The following is a 21,662-nucleotide window of genomic DNA, read 5'->3' on the forward strand; positions in this document are numbered from 1 at the left end:
CTGTTCTGGACTGCTGAAGTTCCTTGTGGGTGCAGTAACAGACAGGTTCAAAAAGCTTCTTGCCTGTAAAAAGTTTGACCAAAGGTGAACCACCTTTCAGCATCTGTCTCTCAGGACTATCATCATAGTCTTCAACCTTGCCATCAGCATCTGACCTAAGTTTCTGCATGCTTGGATCTCATGAAACATCTCAGTTAAGAACCGGTCTCAACCATGCAAATACAGTGCGTTACCTTGTGTGAATGATAATTGAGAAAACTCTTCACCTCGCTGTACCAAGCAACTCTGAGGAATGAACCATGTGAGCTTGCTCAGAAAAGCAGAAAGGAACCCACTTCAAAGGACTCAGCAAATGAACCAGCTAAAATTAACGTAAGTAAAATATTTATTATGTCCTGACGGAGTAGGAAGACAATCCAGAGCCAGGACAAATGAAAAGAACAACTCCTGGTTCCTGGTGCATGATGCTTTATCTAACTGAAAGAGGAAGGAAAGCATGTTCATCTTTCCCTTTGCTCCTGAAGAGTAACAGCAGCTTCTTGGTGTTCTTGCAGTAAAATGAAGGATCGATCACATGCTTTTTATGCCATATATTTTATGTTCTTATTTGAGGTCATACTAGTGAGATTCAGTTGGTTCCTAAATGTGGTTCCTAAAATGTTTGTGAGACTTCACCAACTACAGAAGAAAGTCTCACCAGATTACTATTAATTATGTTAGTCATGGTAGGACCTCCAGGACAAACTAGAAGGAAGGCCCTCTTTTGCTAGCCTCTTGAAAACACAGAGATAGATATGCAAGTAGACAAGATGAATTGAAAAAAAGTAGAAAAGTAAAAGCTGCTTTATTTAGTTGAAGTTTCCAGAGAACTCTCTCTCACAGTTTTTGACAAAAGCTATGTACAAAGAATGGGTATTTGCTGCATTTTATCCAGTCCTAACTCTGTATAGTTTTGCACACAGAGGATTTTGAAGTCTTGGTTTGAATTCAAATTTTGCAACTTCTAATATACTAAGAGAGTACCAGCTGTGTTCTCTCAGTACTACTAAAAACTGTCATCACTTAAGCTGTGAAAGGTGTTTGATTCTGTATGAATTGATGGCTACAATAATGAAAAGGACTAGTTAAATTACTTGACAGACTTTTCCCTGTAGTCGAGACCAGTAACATTTTCACTACATGAATTATTTATCTCAGTACCAAAAGAGCCTAAATTCTGTCTCATTGTGAAATGGTTCTAAAAATATGTGTTGATGAAATAAGTTCAGTTATTCTTTCCCACACTCACAATAATGCATGCTTCACCTCCATAAACTGACTGTATTCTTTCAAATCGTTGAGAGTCCTCTGCAATGTTGTCACTAAAAATGCAATCTCACTCAACACAGTAATAAATCTCAAGGCTAGCTAGAGAAATCTTTGTGATGTATTTTAAGTGACACTTCTCTCTTGTCATGTGTCATTTGAACAGTAATAACATGGCAATGGTTGGCATGAAGCTAGAAGGATCAGACTGTATGTATTGGATCAGGCAACATACACAGCTTTGTTACAGAATAAAACCATGCATTTTTAGCTAGGAAAAAAAAATCTTATTTTGTGGAAACTATAATGATAATAATAAGGCAGACAAATCAGTCTGTTCCTGTCAAGTTTTAAAAGTCCTTTAGTATATCCTTTTTCCAGAACAAATTCTCTTCAAGGCTCAAAAGGTGAAATCATGACGTTTGAAAGCCTCATTGCTTTGGAGATGAAGTACAGTGTAGTTTAAACACCAGAGGGAAATAGAAAAAAATGTACGAATGTGGGTTAAAAAAAAGGTAAATATTGTCAATATGTTCAGTTGTCTAAAAGAAATACTAATAAATGCATTGTTACTTTCTGACTTTACCTCTGAAAACAAATATTTATAGCTTTCATTGCTAATGGTTAAGATTTGGTGGAACTTACTATTTTAAGATAACATATTTAGTAATAAGCACTGTCTTGAATCAAGTAGTAAAAGCAATCTGAGAGTGAATACTAAAAAGGTTCTTTTACTAATGAAGGAATCTCCTTAACACAAAATTCCAAGAGACAAATACATCCACTGTCAAGCACCAGCTGTGCCAGAGTTTCATGTTTATCTTATAGAGACTGTGGGTACTAAAAATGTGCCCTTCACCCTTTCAGACTGGGCATAAATATTTCAGTAAAGAGAATTCTGAACACACTTCATTCCGATTTTTGAAAGAAGAGTAAGAAAAATTCTCTGCGTGTTTGTGTGAATACGCTCAAATATTGCAACAGTATTTGTTATTTGTAATGATATTTGTGAATGGGATTTGTCTTTGAAAACTTACTCATAAGGGACTGCAGATATTGCACTTGGAAATGTAACGCTTCTGGCTGCAGTTCCAACATTCTAGCAGCATGCCAAGGGGCTGATTGGGAAGCGTTTGGCACACGGCATTATCTAGCTCTGTTCACACTCCCTCATATTCTCCTCCTTCCCTCTCTTCCTCCCTGGTTGACACAATTTTCCACTAGCAGTTTAGAAACCGAAGCGAAAAAATAACAAGTTCCCATCTATTCCTTAAATATTCAGAAGTCCCACTGATCACAGTGGGAAGTTTGCATATGAAAGGATGACAAGGTTGGGCTGTAACCAAAATCCATATTTGAAAAATGGCAAAAGCTTATGCTCCTAAGCTTTAGAGACGATTAGAATGCAGCAATCCCATGTTTCTGTTCAGTTGCTATTCTAATCCAGGCAGCTGGACAGCATAAAGATATATAAAACAGACCAAAAGTTTCCTATTAAAACCCCAATCTTCCTTCACAGGTATTTCTTTGTTCTTTCACAGCAGTTCAGAAGAAATAAGCAATAAAGAGAGCATCCTACCTAAGAAAAGCATGCAAAGGGCAAGAAAAAATGAAGCTAACCATTGCTATCTCGGTGATGTCATTTTTCAGTGCCCCAGTGTTTTGTATCCCGTTTGTGGCTTCTAAGCTACTTAGAGCTCCTCGCTAACATTTGATTAAGACATCACATGGTGTCTCGAAGGTGATATGGCAGCTGCCCCCAGGCAATCTGAAACAAAAAATAGAGGTGTGAGTGCGCCCACACACATATGGACCGTATTGACTTACACAGAACTGGTCTGGTGAGACTGGTGACAGATAGCCAATGAGTCTAGGTCTTCGGCTGTGCTCTGAAAAGCACTGTTCTGACAGTAGGTTTTGCCGACTTGTTTGGAGCAGTGTATTAACTCTCGCATAAACTGCCTGTGCACATTTCTCTATTTTAAATGCGGTTCATTCTTTCATGGTTTTGTGAGCCTCTGTTTGATGACAAAGTAGCTCTTCGCTTGTCAAAGGCTGAATGCCACTTCTGTACAGCGCTGGAGCTTTTTGTGCCTAGCTATCAGTGCATGCCAGTGTTCAACAGCAAAGTGATGAATTCATAAAACGTACTAGCTGCTCAGCATTAAAAATTCTGCACCGCTAGGATGTGATAATCGTACTGACTTTTGAGAAAATGTTTTGGGGTTTGGTATTACAAAAGGTCTTTGTGTCTGGGAGTTGATGCTCTAACTCCTACTAGTATGAGAGACTTCTGCAGCGTTTCCCCCCCTCTCTAAATAGTGTACGTGCTGATGTGCTCAGTTTTTATCTGGAAGCCCTAGTGAAGGTTTCCTTCCCCCTTTCACACATGCTGGTGACAGAATAAATTTTCTTTCCCCCAAGCCTGGTTTTGTTAAATAAGATATCACAAGGATTTGAGCAAATAAGCATTTGCACTGGAAGTATTCACAAAGCCTTTTCAAAAGAGCTGATGTGTTTGCAAATCATCCAGATACAGATCAGAAACAACGGTGAGTGACGGAGGTGACCAGTAACCCTTACAAAACCTAGAGAGCCGATACTTCATTCATTCAATATGTAAGGAAGATGAATAGTGCTATTGCCTTTAATTCCTCTGGAGGGTTTTTCACATGAATATGTATATGCAGGCCCTGCTGTTCCGTTTATAGATTAAGTTTTGGAAAACTGAAAGAGTTTCTTATTAATGCTGAAGCTAGAAGGGGAAAGCGCAGCCATTGACTATACGTGGTTACAAAGTATATTTTACTACATGCAGTCATTAACTGGCTTACATGTCTGAATATAGTGGTAAACAGTTGCTCTTAGCAAAGTTTCTCACGTTTATGTGACCACGTCATTTAAGAGGTGAGCTCCTGGAGGCAGATGAAGGAACGTCAGAGAAATGAGAAGAGCTACTCTGAGTATAAGGTAGTCTAATCTAGACCTGCTTATATATAGGCTCCTGCATCTATATTTCACTGCAAAGTAAGCAGGCTTCTTGGAGTTATAGAGCTTCTGCTTCACTGCCTTATATTGTTTTCAGGTACCTAAATTAGAGACTTGATTTCAGAAGGTATTATTCACAGTTTAAATGTAATGTAAAATGCAGCTACTCAGCACAGTTATTCTGTCTGCTTTTAAACTGTGTTCAGACGTAGTTAGTTGCCTAACTGGGGAATCGGAGTTTGTTTTTCACCTCTCTGTTTCAGTTTCTTTATATCAGTCAGTCACCCCTGGTTCTGCAAACACAAAACTGCTAAGCCTTTTTTAAAAAAAAATGTGTATCACATAATGTGTTCTTTGAGGGTTTGAGCCTGTGCCCATTGAGGTCAGTGACAAAGCTTCTATTGACTTCAGTGATGCAGAATCAGGCCCTGAGGCTCAAAGAATTGGTGCATTGTTAATCCCTTGGTGCTAGCAGGCAAAGGGGGCTTGTAAATGCATATTCCACTGCCAATAAATGGATGCCAAGCAGTTAGCATTCCTTGCACCCAAAGCATATGCACTTCATATCCATATAGGCTTTTAGAAGTCTAAATGAAGTGCAGTCCCTCCCTAGGCTCCCAGAGCTAACTTTGCTGCCTTCTGATTAAAGCAGCATTAATTAGCAACCCAAATTTTGCTGAATTAATCAGACCAAACACAATTCCGGCATATTTACGTATGGAACAGAAGTATAGTCTGCTTGTTTTATTATCTCCTCTGTCATCGATCATGTACAGTACATTTTACAGAGTAAAGTTTTGAAATGATTAACTGCCCTGTTCCCCCATAGTACTTCACACATTTGATCGATTTCTAGTCATTTCATTCAGCCCTGACCTTGCTGTGTAACAGTCATTTCTATAGCTCCAAATCCAGTTAATCTGTGCTTAGTGTCTGAATTTATAGCTGAACAACCAAAATATTTAAATACTAACTAACCTCTGCTTGTGTCTATATCCTTTTTGGCTTCCTGAATTGTTATGATATGGTTTCAGTACTCTGCACACCAACTGCAGGGCCACATCCTGAGGTCTGTTATCCTTTCTTCAGCACAAAAATCTACTGAAGACGAAAGTACACTCCCAAAATTCGCAAGGTTATTTGGCTCAATCTCCTTTTTTTTTAGAAAACAGCCTATTTAGAGAATACCTATTGATGCCTTTGAAACACTGAGAAACATTAGGCAAGGGGAGCGAGGGTTGGGGAGAATATAGACAGTTTTCTAATAATCTGAATCCAGAGGTAGGGAACATTATTGTGTTTGTGCGAAACAGCTTTCCTGTCCAGGCTGCTCCTGGAACAGCAGAGCTGCTTTTGTGATCAAACTACCTTTCATCTCCGAATCATTTTTTGGGCTAGAGTACAAATCATGTACTCTGCTGAACAGAAGGGAAAGCCATAGAGCTGAAATACGTGCTAACCCCTACCTGATCGGTTTTGCCCAAAGAGGGGAATCTGTTTATTGCATGTTTTCACTCAGCAGTCCTGCTTACAGTTTTAAGAATCAGTTATGCTGGCTTTCATGCCAAAAATAGGCTTTCACTGCTCTCTTGCTTCTGTTTTTCAGAAAGAGCCAATGTAGCTTGCACATGCAAGCTGGATGCTTATGAGCAGCTTCAACAGGGCTGAAAGTTTCAGAAGTGTCAGTGTGTTACACTTGATAAACCCTACTGACAGGCTTCAGGCTGCAAGGACGTCACTGGGGGGGCAATTAGAAGGCAGCGGTATCACACAGAGACCATTCAAGGCCTTGTTTAGCCTTTAAAGACTGTACTTGGTTGTGAGATTGGGAAGGGAGAGAACATGACTTGACTCTTTGGGCCCCAAATGAGTTTGCAGAACTGAGAGCTTGAAAGTGCATTTTTAAACTTAAAAGGAATATATTTGGTACAAGTAATCAAGAGATGCGTAGGAGTCCACAATGCTGTTTTTACAAAGCTGCTGTGAAGTATTTAATTTCTGGGTCAGTTGGAAGCATTTGACCTTCTGAATCAGACATATATTTCCTCTCATGGGCAATGTGTACATATACGTACTGCATGTTTCTAAGATGTGACAGTTACGGCCTGATCAAAATAAAATTGGAATAGTATTTCCTCCTCCTTTTTGTGTTTGTGATCTAATGACTTGGAGTCCAGTCTGATGTCCGTTGATGTCAGTGAGGGTTTCTTACTGTGCACGGGACCAGAACTTCATCTCAAGGTTACATCGTTATATTTGTAGGTCTAAGGGTCTGATGACCTTGAGGCAGTCTGTGAACTCTGAAAAATGCTGTTGCTACTAAGAGCTGCCGTTCAGCTTCCCTTTGGCTTCAGTAGCCTAAGCGGTCTTGTATGTTCCAAAACCTCATTAATTCAGCAAAAGCCTTTTGATGAACACCAACTAAATTGAGAGAGTAGATCTTCCCTGATGAACCAATTTTGGAAATTTGAGTTATGTTTTGTCATCAAAAATGAACGTTGCTGACGGATGTGAGAAGTGCTGTCAGCTGATCTTTGTGTTTTTAGCTTACAGCTAGAGTTCTGAGAAAATTATTTTCATGTATCTATTTTAGAAGATCACTATCAGCTTATTTGAAATGTATCATAATCAAGGCATATGTGAGTGTAAAGTTATGGGGACTCTGCTATTTGACCAAATAACTCTTTTTAAATATGAAAACTACAGGAATAATCTCTTATGAAAAAGCTGGTACATATATTGCATACTGAAAATATGCAGAAATTAGTTGACTTGCGGTTCATTATTGTGCAAAGTATGGAAAATGCATTCATTGAGAACAAGTAAAACAGCTGGATTCTGGTCTTGTTTGAAATACAGATCTCAGCACTTAACGAAGTTCCCAATGTCATCTCCAATGTGAAATAGCTGGTTTAGCTTCAGCAAATGTCATGCTGCAGCCAAGGAGGCTGTGGCCTGAGCTAAAGCAGCAGAATGTATCTGGAGTACACGACCACGCTGCTCACACAGTTCTGTGCCTGCGTGGAGACATGTCCATCATGGCCTGACATTTACTTGGGTTTGACAGTAGGTCTGCAGGGGTATTTCTCAGGCTGCTAATTGTCCCTGACTTGAGTTTCTTTGTATGTTGACTCACGGAGTGTTCTAGAACAATTTCTGCCTTTTCTGAATTAGTTTCATCCTCTGAATTACAGTGCCATCCCCAAGCCTCTTTTTCCTAGTCAGGCAGGGTCCTTGCCCCAAAAGTCATATGTGAACTGACCTGTTAGAGCAACATCACTGGGCTGGTAATTATCATTTATCTGTACACAGATGTGACGTTGACTGCTGGCTGAACAGGCGCTGAGAGGGCTCCTGGCACTCTAAGCCATATTTTACGGTAAGCCGTTGTTGTATTTACAACAATGCAGCCCGCTGAGGTGACATCTTTCAGCATTCGTCTGCGAAAAGAGACAGAGCATGCGGAATGAAGGGTCAGAGGCTGAGCAGAGGTATGTAAACTGGCAGGAAGCTTCTAGCAAGAGCCACGTGGGAGACAAATGATTCAGAACCTACAGGGTCCAGGAGATGCAAATTTTGAAAAACTGTGGTCGTTATGGTCCAATTCATACAGAATTAGAATAGTTAGAGTAATACCCCGTCTCCTTGCTTACCACAGATACTTTATTTGTTTTTCACTCTCTCACTACATTAGTAAGTCCATAAAAGAGCTACTTATCCTCCAAACTGAATCCATAATCCAATCAGATGTATATAGCAAACACACAGTTTCATGCGTGCCTTAAAGCCAAACTCCTCACTGAAAACTTTATGAGTGCTGATCTACTTAGAAGTTGAATTCAGCTCTAATGACAAAGCCAGGTTCAAAGGTCACGTCTATCTAGGCACAAGGGATTGTGTGATGCTGGGTGGAATGGGGAGGTCCTTATGCTATGAATAAGCTCACAAGTAAAAACATACCCTTTGGTGCTGCTCTCATTGGATTTCACCTTTGACAGCAGAATGTTTCCCTAGAGAATAATAGAAACAAGTGCTTTCCAAAAGATTTCCAGCATGTCGCTTTTCATATATACTTAATACTTCAAAAGCTTATAACAGCACTCCAGAAATTTATAGCACCAAGGAGCCCTATTTAGCAACGCCTTTCCATTAATCTGTGGGGTTTTTTTTCTTCAACAGCATAATTATGTTAGAAATAAGGAAAGCAACTGTGTATTCATGGTCCAATTTAATAGGCCCCAATACTTTCCTAAAGCACTGCAGTGGATCAGTTGGAATTAATTATTATACAAGATTACATTGCAAATAACAACAGTATGTCAAAGTAATGTGTAAGGTCTGCCTTGCAACACAAAAGCAAGAAATTTCAAAGTTAAGTCTAAAATTATGTGTTTGCATTTCCTCAACTCACTACATCACACTTAAAGTATTACAGCCCCAAAGAAACCTTGTGTATGACTGGCCACTTCTTAGCTAACCCTTCTGATAACTGCGTACAGCTGATTAACAAGGTGGTATTAAGGACAATTCTGAATTGTCTTGCTTTCAGAGATTTAATTAACTGGTTAATCACTGTGAAAGTAATTGTGGAGTTGGATGCTGCTCAGAGCCAGTGTCATAACCTAGGTACAGGAGGCAGAGCTACTGTTTCTGAAAAAGAGTGATTTTTATGTAAATAGGTTTCAAGGTAGAACTACAGGGTGACCTGTCACCTTCTTCTTCAAAAAAAAAAAAAAAATCCATGCTCTTTTATTTTATACTTTCTGATGTATTAAGAACAAATAGCCTATGAGATATTTTAAATAAAAGAATTCTAGTTCTGCCTTTCCTGTTGTTCCCTAGCCTCCCTTGCACCTCAACACTATGGATGTGTAGGAACAAAGTAGGCTATTAGCTTTATTAAAGACCATTGAAGTCAATAGAATGAAGCTTATTGAATGCAATGCTTTTTAGATTAAATTCTAGGCTACTGCATCACAAGTGCCAAGGAAGTAGCATCTGACTCATGGAAAGGAAGGGTTCGACTCGATTTACATTTATCGTTTAGCATTTGTTAAGATACACAAAGTATTATCTGAGATTGAGCGTCCAGTTATGGTTTGATGTTTTAAACAGTTCTCTGTAGTACTGGAGGGGCCTCTGGTAGAAAGGGGAACAATCACATTTGATATCTCTAATATTTAGAAAGCAATATAAAAGATGAAATAATAATTTAAGAGTAAAAAAAAGTCTTTCAAGATTTCTTTACATAATTTGAAGCAAGAAAAATCACAGTGCTTCCTTTTTCAGTTAATTTTGCACTCTTGAAACATGATTCTTCAGGGGGTACATAAGCAGCTAAACTAAACAGTAAAAACAAATTTTAAATTCAAGATTATAGAATCACTTTTAAATTAAAGGAAATTTCTGCCTAAACTTTAGTCTTAAGGGATGCCCAGAAGGATTGTGGGGTCTGCTACCTAGTTCCTAAACAATACACATGGAAGAGTGAAAAGAGTGAAATGAAATATACAGATCATTCACTGGCGTGCAAGCCTTGATCAGAATCTTTGTGCCACGTAAAATATAACAACTGCATTTACGGTGCAGAAGAGTCAAATAGAGGCCATTTATCCTACTCCACAGTAGAATTTGCTTCATGGATCTAACGTTCTTTACGCTGGATGAGGATTTGGTCAGGCGTATTTTGAAAAGCAACACTAAGAACTGTGGGACTATGGACAGCAGATAGATGGGTGCCTCTTCCGTGACTTTGTCTGAGTCCATTACACCGTGAAGTCTGCTTTCAAACTTACTGAAAGTAATGCTTGTATATACAACACAGAGTTTTGTCATCAAAAGTAGGATACTCTAGCAACATCATGGGTTAGACAAAAATAGATGTTCAGTGATAGCAGTGATCTTACCTTCATGTTAGTGCTTGAGTACTTAGTTATTATTGAGTGCTTATGAGGACACAACAGAACTCAAAATGGGATTCTAGCAGTTTACACGTTCCAGAGCAGTTTCAAGATAAGCTGATACTAAAACAACATTTAACAGATAATAATAAGTAAATATCTCTTTTCCTGCAAATCAGGACTCATGGGCTACTTCTGAAGAGTCTGCAAAGGGTAATTAAGAAGAGTAAATCTATTGTCAGTCGACTTCAATTTGCTATATAAGGATGACTGCAGATCTATTGGAAAATGCTTAAGACTCTTCAAATTGATATAAGGTGAGAATTGCTATTACAAAACCCTTCTGCAATTGTTTTTTCACTTCTTATGCCTTCTGTTGTGCTGAAAGAGCAATCAAATAGTCAGTCAGTTTTATACTGTAATTATCAAGAACCAGCACAATTGCTACAAGGCGTGACTTACAAAGCCAAACAACTTTTAATTAGGAATGGAAGTTTCATAAAGCATGAGAACACTTCTGTTAACATTGGCTATATTGTTAATATCAGATCTTTTCAAATAAGCCACGGGGTTTCTGAAGGATTTGCTTGTCTCCTGATCACTGCAGGTTATCAGAACCACATTGTGTTATTCACATCAATGTAAGTGCACAACAGTAGTCATCTTTGTACTCTCAGTTAATCCCACTGAAATCAGTAAAACAAATAATTTTAGGTGAAATTCATCTCTGTGCAGATGGACAATGCAAGTCCTTCACAATATGACAAAATCTGATTTAAAGACTGCGTATTAGATCTTTTAGCTTATTTGGGATCAAAGTCTCCAGCCTGTGGGTTAGACTGCGATGTCGCAACACGGCATCTCTCTTCCTATGATTTTTCTCTATTGCCTTCTCAGATGCTGGACTGTTCTGTAAATTCCCTATATTGACAGTTTGCTAGCATCCTTGGTTTTCTTCCATTTATTGTCTTCTTAGACCTTGAGATGCTGTTGGAATTGGATGTTAGGTTAGGTAGGTCTCTAAGTGAGAGGAAAAAAAGGTCTTAAAGTACCAGAGCTGCTCATTCTTGCCATCTATGCTATATGCACCTCTTTCTTCTAAGGAAATGCTTTCTTTTCATGGCAGTTGCCTAGGGTAATCTTTTCACATTCAAGGTGACATTTCTTGGGTAGTGACGAAGGAAGGGAGAGACCAATGCTCCACACACAGTATATTCCCCAGGGCTAAGGGAGGCACAGCTTAAAGTTCCTTTTCTGTCTAATTTCCTTCCCATATTAACTAACGCCTTATTTACATGAATTGAATGAACTCTAAAAAAAGAGAGTTGATTCCATATGCTAGTGCTGCAAAGGCTCACTCCAGAAGTAAAACAGGTTCTTTGAAATTAGCAGAGAACTGAATGTTAGTTTTCTGCCTTACTCTTAAACTTTGTAACTACCAGACTGTTGGCTTAGGGGAGGGCAGGAATCTCTGATCAAGTAGAACAGAACAAATTTGAAATCCTTAAAACTTCAGTGAAAAATGTTAATTCTTTTTGTCTAAAGATCCATTTCTAAGAATCTATGTACTGTTTTCCAAAGACATTTTCATTAAAAGACGCTACTGCAGATTTGAACTGAGATGAGGTGGGTTATGGTAATATACAAACACACACTGGGAGGAAAATAGACTTTTGATTGGCAAACAATCATCTGAAGTGATTATTCACTACTTAGGGCTAAAAGAGGTTGTCTTTAAGAAGACTATATTTCAGTAATTAAATATTCAGTGGTCAGATCTTGCACGGTTGAAGGGGGTATGAACTGGATATAACTCCTGAGATTGCTTGAAAACTGTATTCATAGGTATAAAACAAAGAGAGAGGATTCACTTTATTAACAGTATATAGGGGATACCATTACTTTTTTATTTGATTTACTGTTTCCTTAAGTAATAAATATAGATGAGCACAGCAAAAGTACAGGTTTAAATAAGAATTGCAGGGCTGTGTTATGCCAGCAGTGCCTAGTGTACAGTTAATCAGAAAGCAGAAGGTAATATAAATTGTTTCTGACATTATGGGACTATAATAATACTACATTTCCACCAGCCCCATAGCCATTAGAAGAATTAGAAGTATGTATCCTGAAGATTCCACAAACCCAAGAAAAATGAAGACATTTGTACATGCTGACTGTTTCCACGTTTGTGTCTTAGTTGTGCAATTGTAATATATATAGGTTATTACTGTAACAGTCCATGTTCAGTTCTGATAAAAGCTGCTGCATGAATTTGCTTCTGCTACCTAAAGTTGAATTAGACACCAGTAATGGAGAAATTACTTTTATTTATCAACAAGTTTCCTCTTTGACCCTGTTCCTACACAAATCTTGATCATCCTTCCACATACTAGAACATATTCCTATGTGCCAGGCCATATTATTCTGCCAGGATGTATTGGGTAAAATCCTAGCTCCAATGATAGGGGTAATAAATCCACCATACATTTCTGTGGTTCCAGGATTTCGCCTGTTAACTGTTCTTAGAAAAAATGAGTAACAACAAATCAGTAATTCAGGTAGTCTCCTATCCAGTCTCTAATGCTGACCAGTATAAAGCGTTTCAGAGAACGTTAGACATACTGTAAACTCTCATCATGCATAAAGAGACTAGGTCTTTCTTGAGGCATCCAGGAGCTACTTTTTGCCATAAATTCTGAGTATTAATGCCAACAGCTTTTTACTAGTTAGTCTAATGCATTTACTGTGCTAATTCACACAAAATTTGAAATTTTTAAAAACAATTATTTTTGCCAAGAATATTGTGTAGAAGACAGCTTTATAGATTAGCCATAAACTGCATAGCAGAATATTTCTGTTAAACTGTCTCTCATCTGCTGCCTTTTAATTTCATTTTATGTCTCTCTCATTGCATGGTAATGAAAGGTAAACAGGAGAGCTTCAGTAGTTTGTTCTATGCCCACTCATAATATAATCAAATCTTAACTAGATGTCCTTTTGACCTCTTTTCCAAAATGTATGAAGCTATAATGTCTGTATTCATTTTCCCTCTTTTGACACTGTACTTTCCCCTTGACTCCTTCTATCTGTAGTTTCATCTTCTGCCTGAATCCCTTTTCATCTTTGCTTCTGTCTCTCTCCACTATCACTCTATCAGTTAACTGTCTATTGTAGAATTAATCAGTTTAGCTAATCAAAATGTTGACATTAACATAAAGTTCAGTCAATTGTGTCTCCTTTGTTTTTATGAAGAAATAACCAGTTTAAAACAACAAAAAAAAAGGCTGTAAGACACAATTGGTAACACATTTATTGGCAATTACAGCATGATTTGGTTGATATTGGGACAAGCACAATGATTTCTAGAAACTCACTGACTGAGCTTCTCTCTTGCAATTAGAAATAGGAATGACAAAAATTATAAAGTCATCTTAGTGGAGTTAGGGTGAAGCTTGAACCACAGAATCCTGGCATAGATTTTGCCATGACTTTATGCTACCGCTATGGCTTTAGCCTAGTAACATCAGAAAGCTCAGTGAGAACGCCGTGTCCCAAATTCCATAGCATTTTTCTAATCCACTATTAGACATTACAATGAGAACACATTAGCTAATTATAAATCATTACCTCTTCCTGCTCAGGTAGATAGTACTCAGAATCCCCTAGTGTCCCAGAACACTATAAATCATCTAAACATGAAACTCTGATTATCCTGCAAAATCTTGGTTCTATTTAGTTAGGGAAGGTTTGGGAAAGCATCTGGTATGACCTCGGTTACCATGGAACATTAACTTAAGTCACCGAGCATCCCTAGCAAAGTATATAAACTATTTGCATGGCATTAATATCCACATAAAGCCAACTAATCTCCTACCATTTTGTCCTAGGACACACTGGGTTCGCTGTAAGAAAGATAAACTGGGACGGGGTCTCTTTGTGTTTGTCCAAAATCTGTATGGGGCGGCTGCTGTACCATTTGTATCTGCAAATAGTACCATGAGATTAATTGCCTAAGCAAAAAGCAAAATCTGTATTGAAAATGCTAATAATAACAACATGTATATTAGGGGCTTCAGGAGGAAAAATGTGGGTGATAATGCAAATTTATTTGTCTCTTAGCACAGATATATTTTGGATTATAACAAGACTCTCCATTTTGAGATGAGGCTGTGAAGCACCATTTTATTTGAGATGAGGTACCCACCCTACCGGCTGTGTATGAAAATGAGATTCTGACACATGCCACCTTCATTCATGGCAATTTTATGTCTTCTCTTGTCCTAACATCTGTAATGTTAAACATAATTTCTTTCATAATTTTTTCAGTACATCATCAGCTGTCAGTGTGGCAGGTGGCAGTCAGCCTGGAATATACAGCTGCAGGGATGAACAGAAGAACTTTGTGAGAGCAAGTGAACAGGAAGAAAGTAGGGCCACTAGGAAAGGACACAAAAAAGAGGACAGCAGGACTTTCTGGAAAATGTTAGAAGTGGACTTGGAGGTAGGTAGAATGGGGAAAGATAAGTAGTTTGCAACCAGAAATTATTTGCCTGTAGGAACATGCTTTCCACAACTATCTTGAATGTCTAAACTTCATGTACCTGCAGCTCTCAGATCTCCTATGCTTACCAAAGGACATTTGAGAGAAGAGTGCTCTACGGTGAAGCTGGGCTGTTGCTCATGATCTTAATTCTGAAAACTGAATTCTGAAACTTCCTGCCTAGGTGAGCTGGGCCTGTAGCTTTGCTTGATTTTTTAGTTTTTACATCCATAAGAGAAGAATACAATCATGCTTCATGGGGATGTTTACAGGAATTCATAGGTAACATTTGTAGAGTGCGTTGAGATTGAAGAGTGCTATAGATATAAAAATGGAGTTTATACCCCACCTATCACTACAGATAACCATTTCTTTAAACAGAAAGATAAAGTGACAACTGCCATCTCCACCTAAACAGGGAACATTACTGGCCACCCCGTAGCCTGATCCCTGCCGCTGCCTGAACTGGAATAGACTCCATCTTCTGGGCATGATTCTCATAAAGGAACACGCAACATGTAGCAACCAATGCACGCACCTAAGAGTGAGTAGGAATCACATATATGCTGCTAAAGGCATATGTGATGCTTCTGCGTCATGAATGTGATGCCCTGTTCTTCACCTGTGCCTTTGGCTTCCTTCTAGAGTAGAGGTTTGAATCTCTGATGTTACTCATTAGTACATGTGCAGTAATCTGCCACCATCTTACATCTCAAGTACTTACATGACGCTACAGCTAGTGGCACTGGTTGATTATTTTGCAAATGCAAAGCCAACTGCTTTTGATATTATTCGTAACACAACTGCACATAGACCCAAACAACACCAGAGCCTGAGAGAAAGGGGAAGAGGAAGACTAGGGGAAAGTGACCTGCTAAAATCAGAGGAAAAGGAAACATTAAGTGAAGAACAATCTTCCTGGGGCCTATGAGATTGACTAGGTGACCTAATATCTCTTTTCTGTCTCCATTTTGTACATTTTTGTGAACCTCAAAGCAGCAAAAAGAGAAAGGAGCTGCAGGATCCATGTAGCGAGGTGTCAAGGAGACGGGTGCAAGATCAACCCCTCAGAGAGCCAAGCTTCAGGCAGCAACACAATAGCTCCCTATGGATGTGCACATCAAGACTGGTGCTCAGCCAAGAGGTGGGCAGCAGAGGCATGTGGGATGTCCAACACCCACCTGCCCGCTCCCCTGCGGCCATCGGGTAGGCCAGGCTTTGTGCTCTGTGCTGGGGCAACACTGCATCTGACAGAGATGTTCCCTTTTTCCAGCATACAGGATGAAACAGGGAGACTGTTGGATTTCCTTCCTTTAGAGGAGGGTGGGAAGGAGCTAATATTCCCTTGCCGGGATAAACTCGTTCTTGTCTTTCTTCACCTCATGGCACTGTGGGCGGATGAATGCGGGAGCCTCCCCCCTCAGGCGTTAGCGCTGGAGGAGGGACGAGTAGAACTCGGGCGCAGGGCAGACACCCCCTCCGGTAAAGTGCATCGCCCCTTGGCACTGCTCGCTGGCTGCCCCGGGGCCTTTCCCGGCCCTCCCTCCGGCAGCCCCCACGCTCCCGCCTCCCCGCCAGCCCTCTCCCCTCAGGCGGGGCCGCGGGCGCCGCGCGGGCCCTCACCCCCAGCCGCCCCCGCCCCTCGGGCGCCGTCCTCCGCCCGCCGAGGGGCAGGCCCGGCGGCAGCCGGCTGCCCCAGCCCTCCCGGGGCCTCTCCCCCCGGCCCTGAGGCGCCTCTGCCGCGTTTCGACCCCCGGCCCCGAAGCGCCTGCACCGCCCGCCTTCGCCGCCGCCGGGCGCGGGCAGGACCCCGGCCGCATCCCCCTCACACCCCCGCCCTCCCGGCTCCCCGCCCTTCCCCCGCCCGCAGACAGGCGGACGCACGGCGCTCACACCCGCGCTCACACACACACCGAGGCGATGCAGCTTTAAAGGGGCCAGCTGCAGCCCGGGGGCCGGCCCACGTGAGGCCGCTCAGCTCCCTCCGACCGCAGCCCCGAGCGCTGCCGCCGCGGCCGGGAGACGCCAGCGCCGGGGCTGGACGAGCGGGCCGGGTCGAGCCGAGCGGCTGCCAGCCCGCCTCACGACAAGTTTGATCGATAACCCCCTCCCGGCCCGGGGGGAGCAGCCTCGCCGGCTCCGCTACCCACCATCTTTGGGGGAAGTCCCTGCACTGGGGGGGGGAGCTGCTGGAGACGGGGGGAGAAAGGCAACCTCGCAGCCAATGAGCCCTTCCAGGCTGGGGTGAAGACAAGAGGAGAGGGATTTGGGGAAGAAAAAAAAAAAGAAGAAGGGAAGAAAGGAGGGGGACCGTCCTCCCCACTACCTCCGCCAGCATCGCCACCACCATTGACACTACTCCGAGCCTCCAGTTGCGCCCATGCCTGTGCCGCCAGTTTCGTTTTAGGGGCTGAACCGCAGGGGCTGAAGAAAATGGGGCAGAGCGCGCCCCGGACCCTCCTGCTGCTGCTGGCGGGGCTGCTGGGAGAGGCTCTGGCAGGGTTCCCCAACACCATCAGTATAGGTAAGCGCCCGCCGCGGCACCGCGACCCGCTCCTTCCCCCCCGCCAGCCGAGGGGAAGTTGTGCGGAGGGGAGCGGGGGGGCGGCGGGGGGCGAGCCCGGGCGCCGCCGGGTAGGGGTGCGGGCGGCCCCGGGCAGCTTTCAGGGGCAGCCCCGCTCCGGCTCCTGCCCGTTGTTGTGAGCGAGAGGCAGGAACGGTGCTGGGGCTGCGCTGGCGGGCGGCTGTGAGCGGCGCCGGGCTGCTGCTCTGGCCGCGCACCGCGGGAACGGCAGGAGGATTTGGTCCGTGCTCATGCGGCATCGTGCCCTGAAGCAGCGCATCCCATGTAGCGAATAATGCGAGAGAGTAACGGCGTGAATCTGTAACGACGTGCCCTAAACCTGGGGCCGAATGAGCCGTAAGGCTGAGGGCATGCGAGGGAAACTTGGGTTTTTCCCCTGCCTTTCCCCGGGAGCAGCGCTCAGCTGTGCGTGTTCTCCACCAGACCGTTTAAAACAGCACGTTTGCCACGCTGCACGCCACCGGTCTCCTTAGTAAATAACTCTACAGAAACCTTATTTAGGTAGTCTAGAGATAATTTAGGAGCCACAATTCTCCAAGTTAGACTTTTAAATCTGTGTGCGGGCATCCGTGTGTAAGTGGCCTGGTTTTCAAGGTGCACCTGCAGCTGACAGTGACTCGCGATGGCTCGGGGGGCACCTGGATGCAACGTGTGGCTTTAAAAGCCTAACTTTGGACTTGGAGTATGTATTTCATGTACGCGCTCTGTCAGAATTACATGCCCAGGCTCAGCCTGGTTCATTCTTTCCTGAGATGTGCAGTATGCAAACATAACTTATTGCCACTGTTTCTCCTCAAAAGTCAGTCTGAAATACCTTCTTCCTTTTTTTTTTTCTTTTCTTTTTTTCCATCCTAGGTGGACTTTTTATGAGGAACACTGTTCAGGAGCACAGTGCATTTCGGTTTGCTGTGCAGTTATACAACACAAACCAAAATACCACAGAAAAACCCTTCCATTTGAACTATCATGTAGATCACTTGGACTCTTCCAACAGTTTTTCAGTGACAAATGCTTGTAAGTAAATACGTGCTTTTTTAAAAAATATTTGTTTGTTACCTATCCTTACATTCAATTTCTCCCTGGTAGCCTAGAGTTCTTGTCTATACAACATAGTGTAACAAATGTGTGTACTGACATGAGGTTTTGTAGATTTGCAGCATTATATGGTTGAATAATACCTTCGGAAAAGTTCTCTCACTGCTTCTTTTCACCCCTTTAGTGGTTTTTTATTCCAGAAAAAAACCCCATGTTATTTATATAGTAGCGCTGTGTAGCTGTGATCAGTGAATTGCCACTGAAGTAACATCCCTTTTCTGTTGAGGCTACAACCTAGCCGTGTGAAACAGCGTGATTTGCAAATAATACCATGTAGGAATAAAACAGAAACAGCTGTTTACAAGTGACCTTGAGGGAACAAAGCTAGAGGGGCTTACTGGCCTCCTCTGCTCTGAAATACTGGGTTGTTTTCTTACAGTGGAAGTCCTGTTAAAAGCTGAGGAGACTGTAAACTGACAAATACCATTAGAGATGAAGGTAGAGAAAATGGAATCAGAATGCTTAGCATTATGAGAAATAGCTCTGCACAAGCAGTGCATGCGTATAATTTGAGTCTTTATTAACAGAAGAAGCAAAATAGAACTTTGAGTAGTGTTAATGTGGTGTTAAAATGCAAAATCTCTTTCTGAAAGACTGGTGCGTGTTCTGCATTTAAAAAAGCATTCCTTTACCAATAGTAGTTCCTGAATATTTGTTTTACTGATGTGTCCAAATTCAGTTTTACAAAGGTTTACAATAAAAACCTGTGAAAATGAATGCAGTCTTCTTGCGAGGTACTTGCATGCACTTCACAGTATAGAGAAATACGTCTGTACGTGATCTGAAGGAGCTCTGAGTGCAATGCACTAACTTTGTGTTGTGAACAGGATTCCTGTTCCTGTACTCACAGTATAAAATGTTCAAAGAGGAAGCATTGTGCTAAAATAATGAAGTGTTGGAGTACAGAAAACTAGTATCTCTTGATTTAAAATGATTTCATGTTTTGAATATCTGATCTCTTTAATTTTTTGTTTGTTGGGGATAGGATAGTTCTTATAATCCTGTCCCACACTGTGTATATAATCGGAAGGTTGGACAAGTAGATATTTTGTTCTTCTAGGATTTCAGGTATTTTTTGAGAAAGTTGATGGTTAGAAAACATACAATAAGGAAATATTTGGATAAATTTTGGATTGATATTCCAACATATCCCCCATGTGACTGCTTCTTGCTAGTGCAGCGTTACACTTTTTAAAGGGCTTTGAATTAGGATCTTTAAAACTTTTGCAAGGGGGTTAATTATATAATATCTAATAAAAATATTTAGTAAAGTGGAAAAAAATGGTAAATAAAAGCATGTCTGTAGTTTGCATCTTATTTTACTAATCCTATCCAGCCTCAACAGTTCTTATAACAAACATCAGACTATTAATCCTTAATCAGTGTAATCCGTTCAAGAGGCTGTATCTCAAACATAGTTTCCTAAATATCAATTATATGGATTTAAACTAAATACATTAAACTGCTTGGGTGATTAATTATTAATTGTTTTTTAAAAGTTCTACCAGCACTTCTGTACCGATCCCACCAAGACAAGTGAACCACGCGCTTGTTCAGAGGCAATGTATTATTTAGTCAGCGTGCTTCTCATCTTCTGACATCTAATGATTTTTGTCATTGCTTAGTGAAAGCTGTGGCGATTTTAGAAAGATGAGACGGTTTTCTGTAGTATAGGGCTGCATGTTCCATCACACATATTACCCGGGTAGTAAAATTGGGAGAACTTAAATCTCTGGAGAAACTGTAGACCAGAGCATACCAGCCTACAGTAACCTATTTAAAAATAGAAGATGTGAAAAAAGAAACAGAAGAAGGAAAATGAAAAGGTGACCTTGTCCATAGCTGTGTCAACCATCTGGTAATACTGTTGGTAGGAGAAGAATAGGGTGAGTCCAAGTCACCAGTCATATAGGTCTCAGTAGCTCAAAATAAAAAAAAAAAAAAATAGAAGAGTTGCTCTTTTTGAATCTGGAAGCAATTGTCTTTGGAAGTCAGAATGCTCATATGTATCGATGCGTTAGGATGAACTAATAGCTCCCCGCTACCTGGCTAACATGTAAAACATTCTGGCCTAAGTACCCTTAATCACATCCTCGCTTCCCAGTGGAGTGGCGGATAATTTCAGGGTGCTGCCGTATCCATGAAGGAATTCGTTCCACAACATTTTCACTTCTCTTGGAGAGAGGCATAAATTGTCTCCAGTGCTGTCACACAGCCGTTTGATCAATATTTGCAATTGGCAGGGATCCATAGGAGAGAAACCTGCAGTGACTCCGACTGCCTTCGCTGGAGGGGGAGACTGGGACTGACTTTGTGGTGGGATAGGTGAAGGAGCTGAAGGGAAATCAGAGAAAGTAGCATGTGTAGCTTAAGCCTAGTGCCTGTACTGCCAGTATCCATAAAAAACTACTTTTCATTCTCCTTTGCTTTGATTTATATGATAGTGGCTGTAGTAAGTGTTCATGTGTGCAGGAGTTGAGGGGGGCTCTGCTCAGGAAAGACTTATGTTCTTACTGTACAGCTGCACATCCCGCTTGGTGCAATCTGGTGCATTCCAGAGGCAGGAGAGAAAAAAATCTCTTCTGAAGTATCCTCATGAGCCAGAGATAAAAAGCCCACCTCTGGTAGGGCTGATTTGGCAATATCCCAACATGGGAGCAAACTTGTTTAGAATCAAAAGAAAATTCCTGCCCTAAGCCCCTCCCTCTCATTCCTTTTTCAGTTAAATGATGCGTAATCTGATTCATGTACATGTATTCCTTGCTTCACTGCTGGCACCGAGCCCCTCTCTGTATATTTAATTTACACGCATGCATAGAGTATTCATTCACTCCGTATTTATCTGCCCACCTATTTATTTAGCTGTATGATATCTTAGCAGAGAGCAAATGCAAACACAGATGAAAATTCCAATGTATTTAAAGGTGAACTGAAGTTTATCAATTGGCTCTTGGGGGGGGGGGATTTATTACAGCTTTTAAAATATGCAGCTTTTTGCCATCAGAAAAAAAAAACAGAAAGGAAGAAAGTTAACTTGACCTGCGAATGAATAAAATCAAGTAAAACATGGATGTTATATTTTCTTCAAAAATGCTCATGTAGGGAGTGAACTGGCTTTTTCAGAATGATGTGAGTATAACAGCCCAAATGCATAAATTCATCACTGAAATGTCTTTCATGCTTTTCTTATAACCTCTGATGAAGGATGTTAGTATTAATGTTGAATTATGCGTACAGTTCTCTAGATCTA

The 21,662-nt window shown here is 41.3% G+C and overlaps 2 protein-coding genes across 7 annotated transcripts in view; both read left to right on the forward strand.

Annotated features, from left to right (window-relative positions):
* The window catches only part of LOC129211669 (uncharacterized), a 208,173-nt gene extending 191,344 nt beyond the window's left edge, over positions 1-16,829 (forward strand). Inside the window, exons 4-8 of the mRNA XM_054839117.1 lie at positions 7,606-7,784; positions 10,373-10,510; positions 14,520-14,694; positions 14,801-14,917; positions 15,733-16,829. Of these exons, the coding sequence (XP_054695092.1) occupies positions 15,900-16,829 (930 nt within the window). The 5' untranslated portion in view covers positions 7,606-7,784; positions 10,373-10,510; positions 14,520-14,694; positions 14,801-14,917; positions 15,733-15,899. The remainder of the gene's footprint in view (positions 1-7,605; positions 7,785-10,372; positions 10,511-14,519; positions 14,695-14,800; positions 14,918-15,732) is intronic.
* Positions 16,830-16,962: 133 nt separating this feature from the next.
* Positions 16,963-21,662, forward strand: part of GRIA3 (glutamate ionotropic receptor AMPA type subunit 3) — a 158,494-nt gene continuing 153,794 nt past the window's right edge. For all 6 annotated transcript variants that reach the window (XR_008578911.1, XM_054839113.1, XM_054839114.1 and 3 more), the window contains exons 1-2: positions 16,963-17,257; positions 18,173-18,331. Coding sequence is in view for 5 of the 6 variants with exons in the window: in XM_054839113.1 (XP_054695088.1) it covers positions 17,167-17,257; positions 18,173-18,331 (250 nt within the window). In the remaining variant the exon portion in view is untranslated. The remainder of the gene's footprint in view (positions 17,258-18,172; positions 18,332-21,662) is intronic.

The sequence above is a fragment of the Grus americana genome, chromosome 12, assembly GCF_028858705.1.
Source record: "Grus americana isolate bGruAme1 chromosome 12, bGruAme1.mat, whole genome shotgun sequence".
NCBI lineage: Eukaryota > Metazoa > Chordata > Aves > Gruiformes > Gruidae > Grus > Grus americana.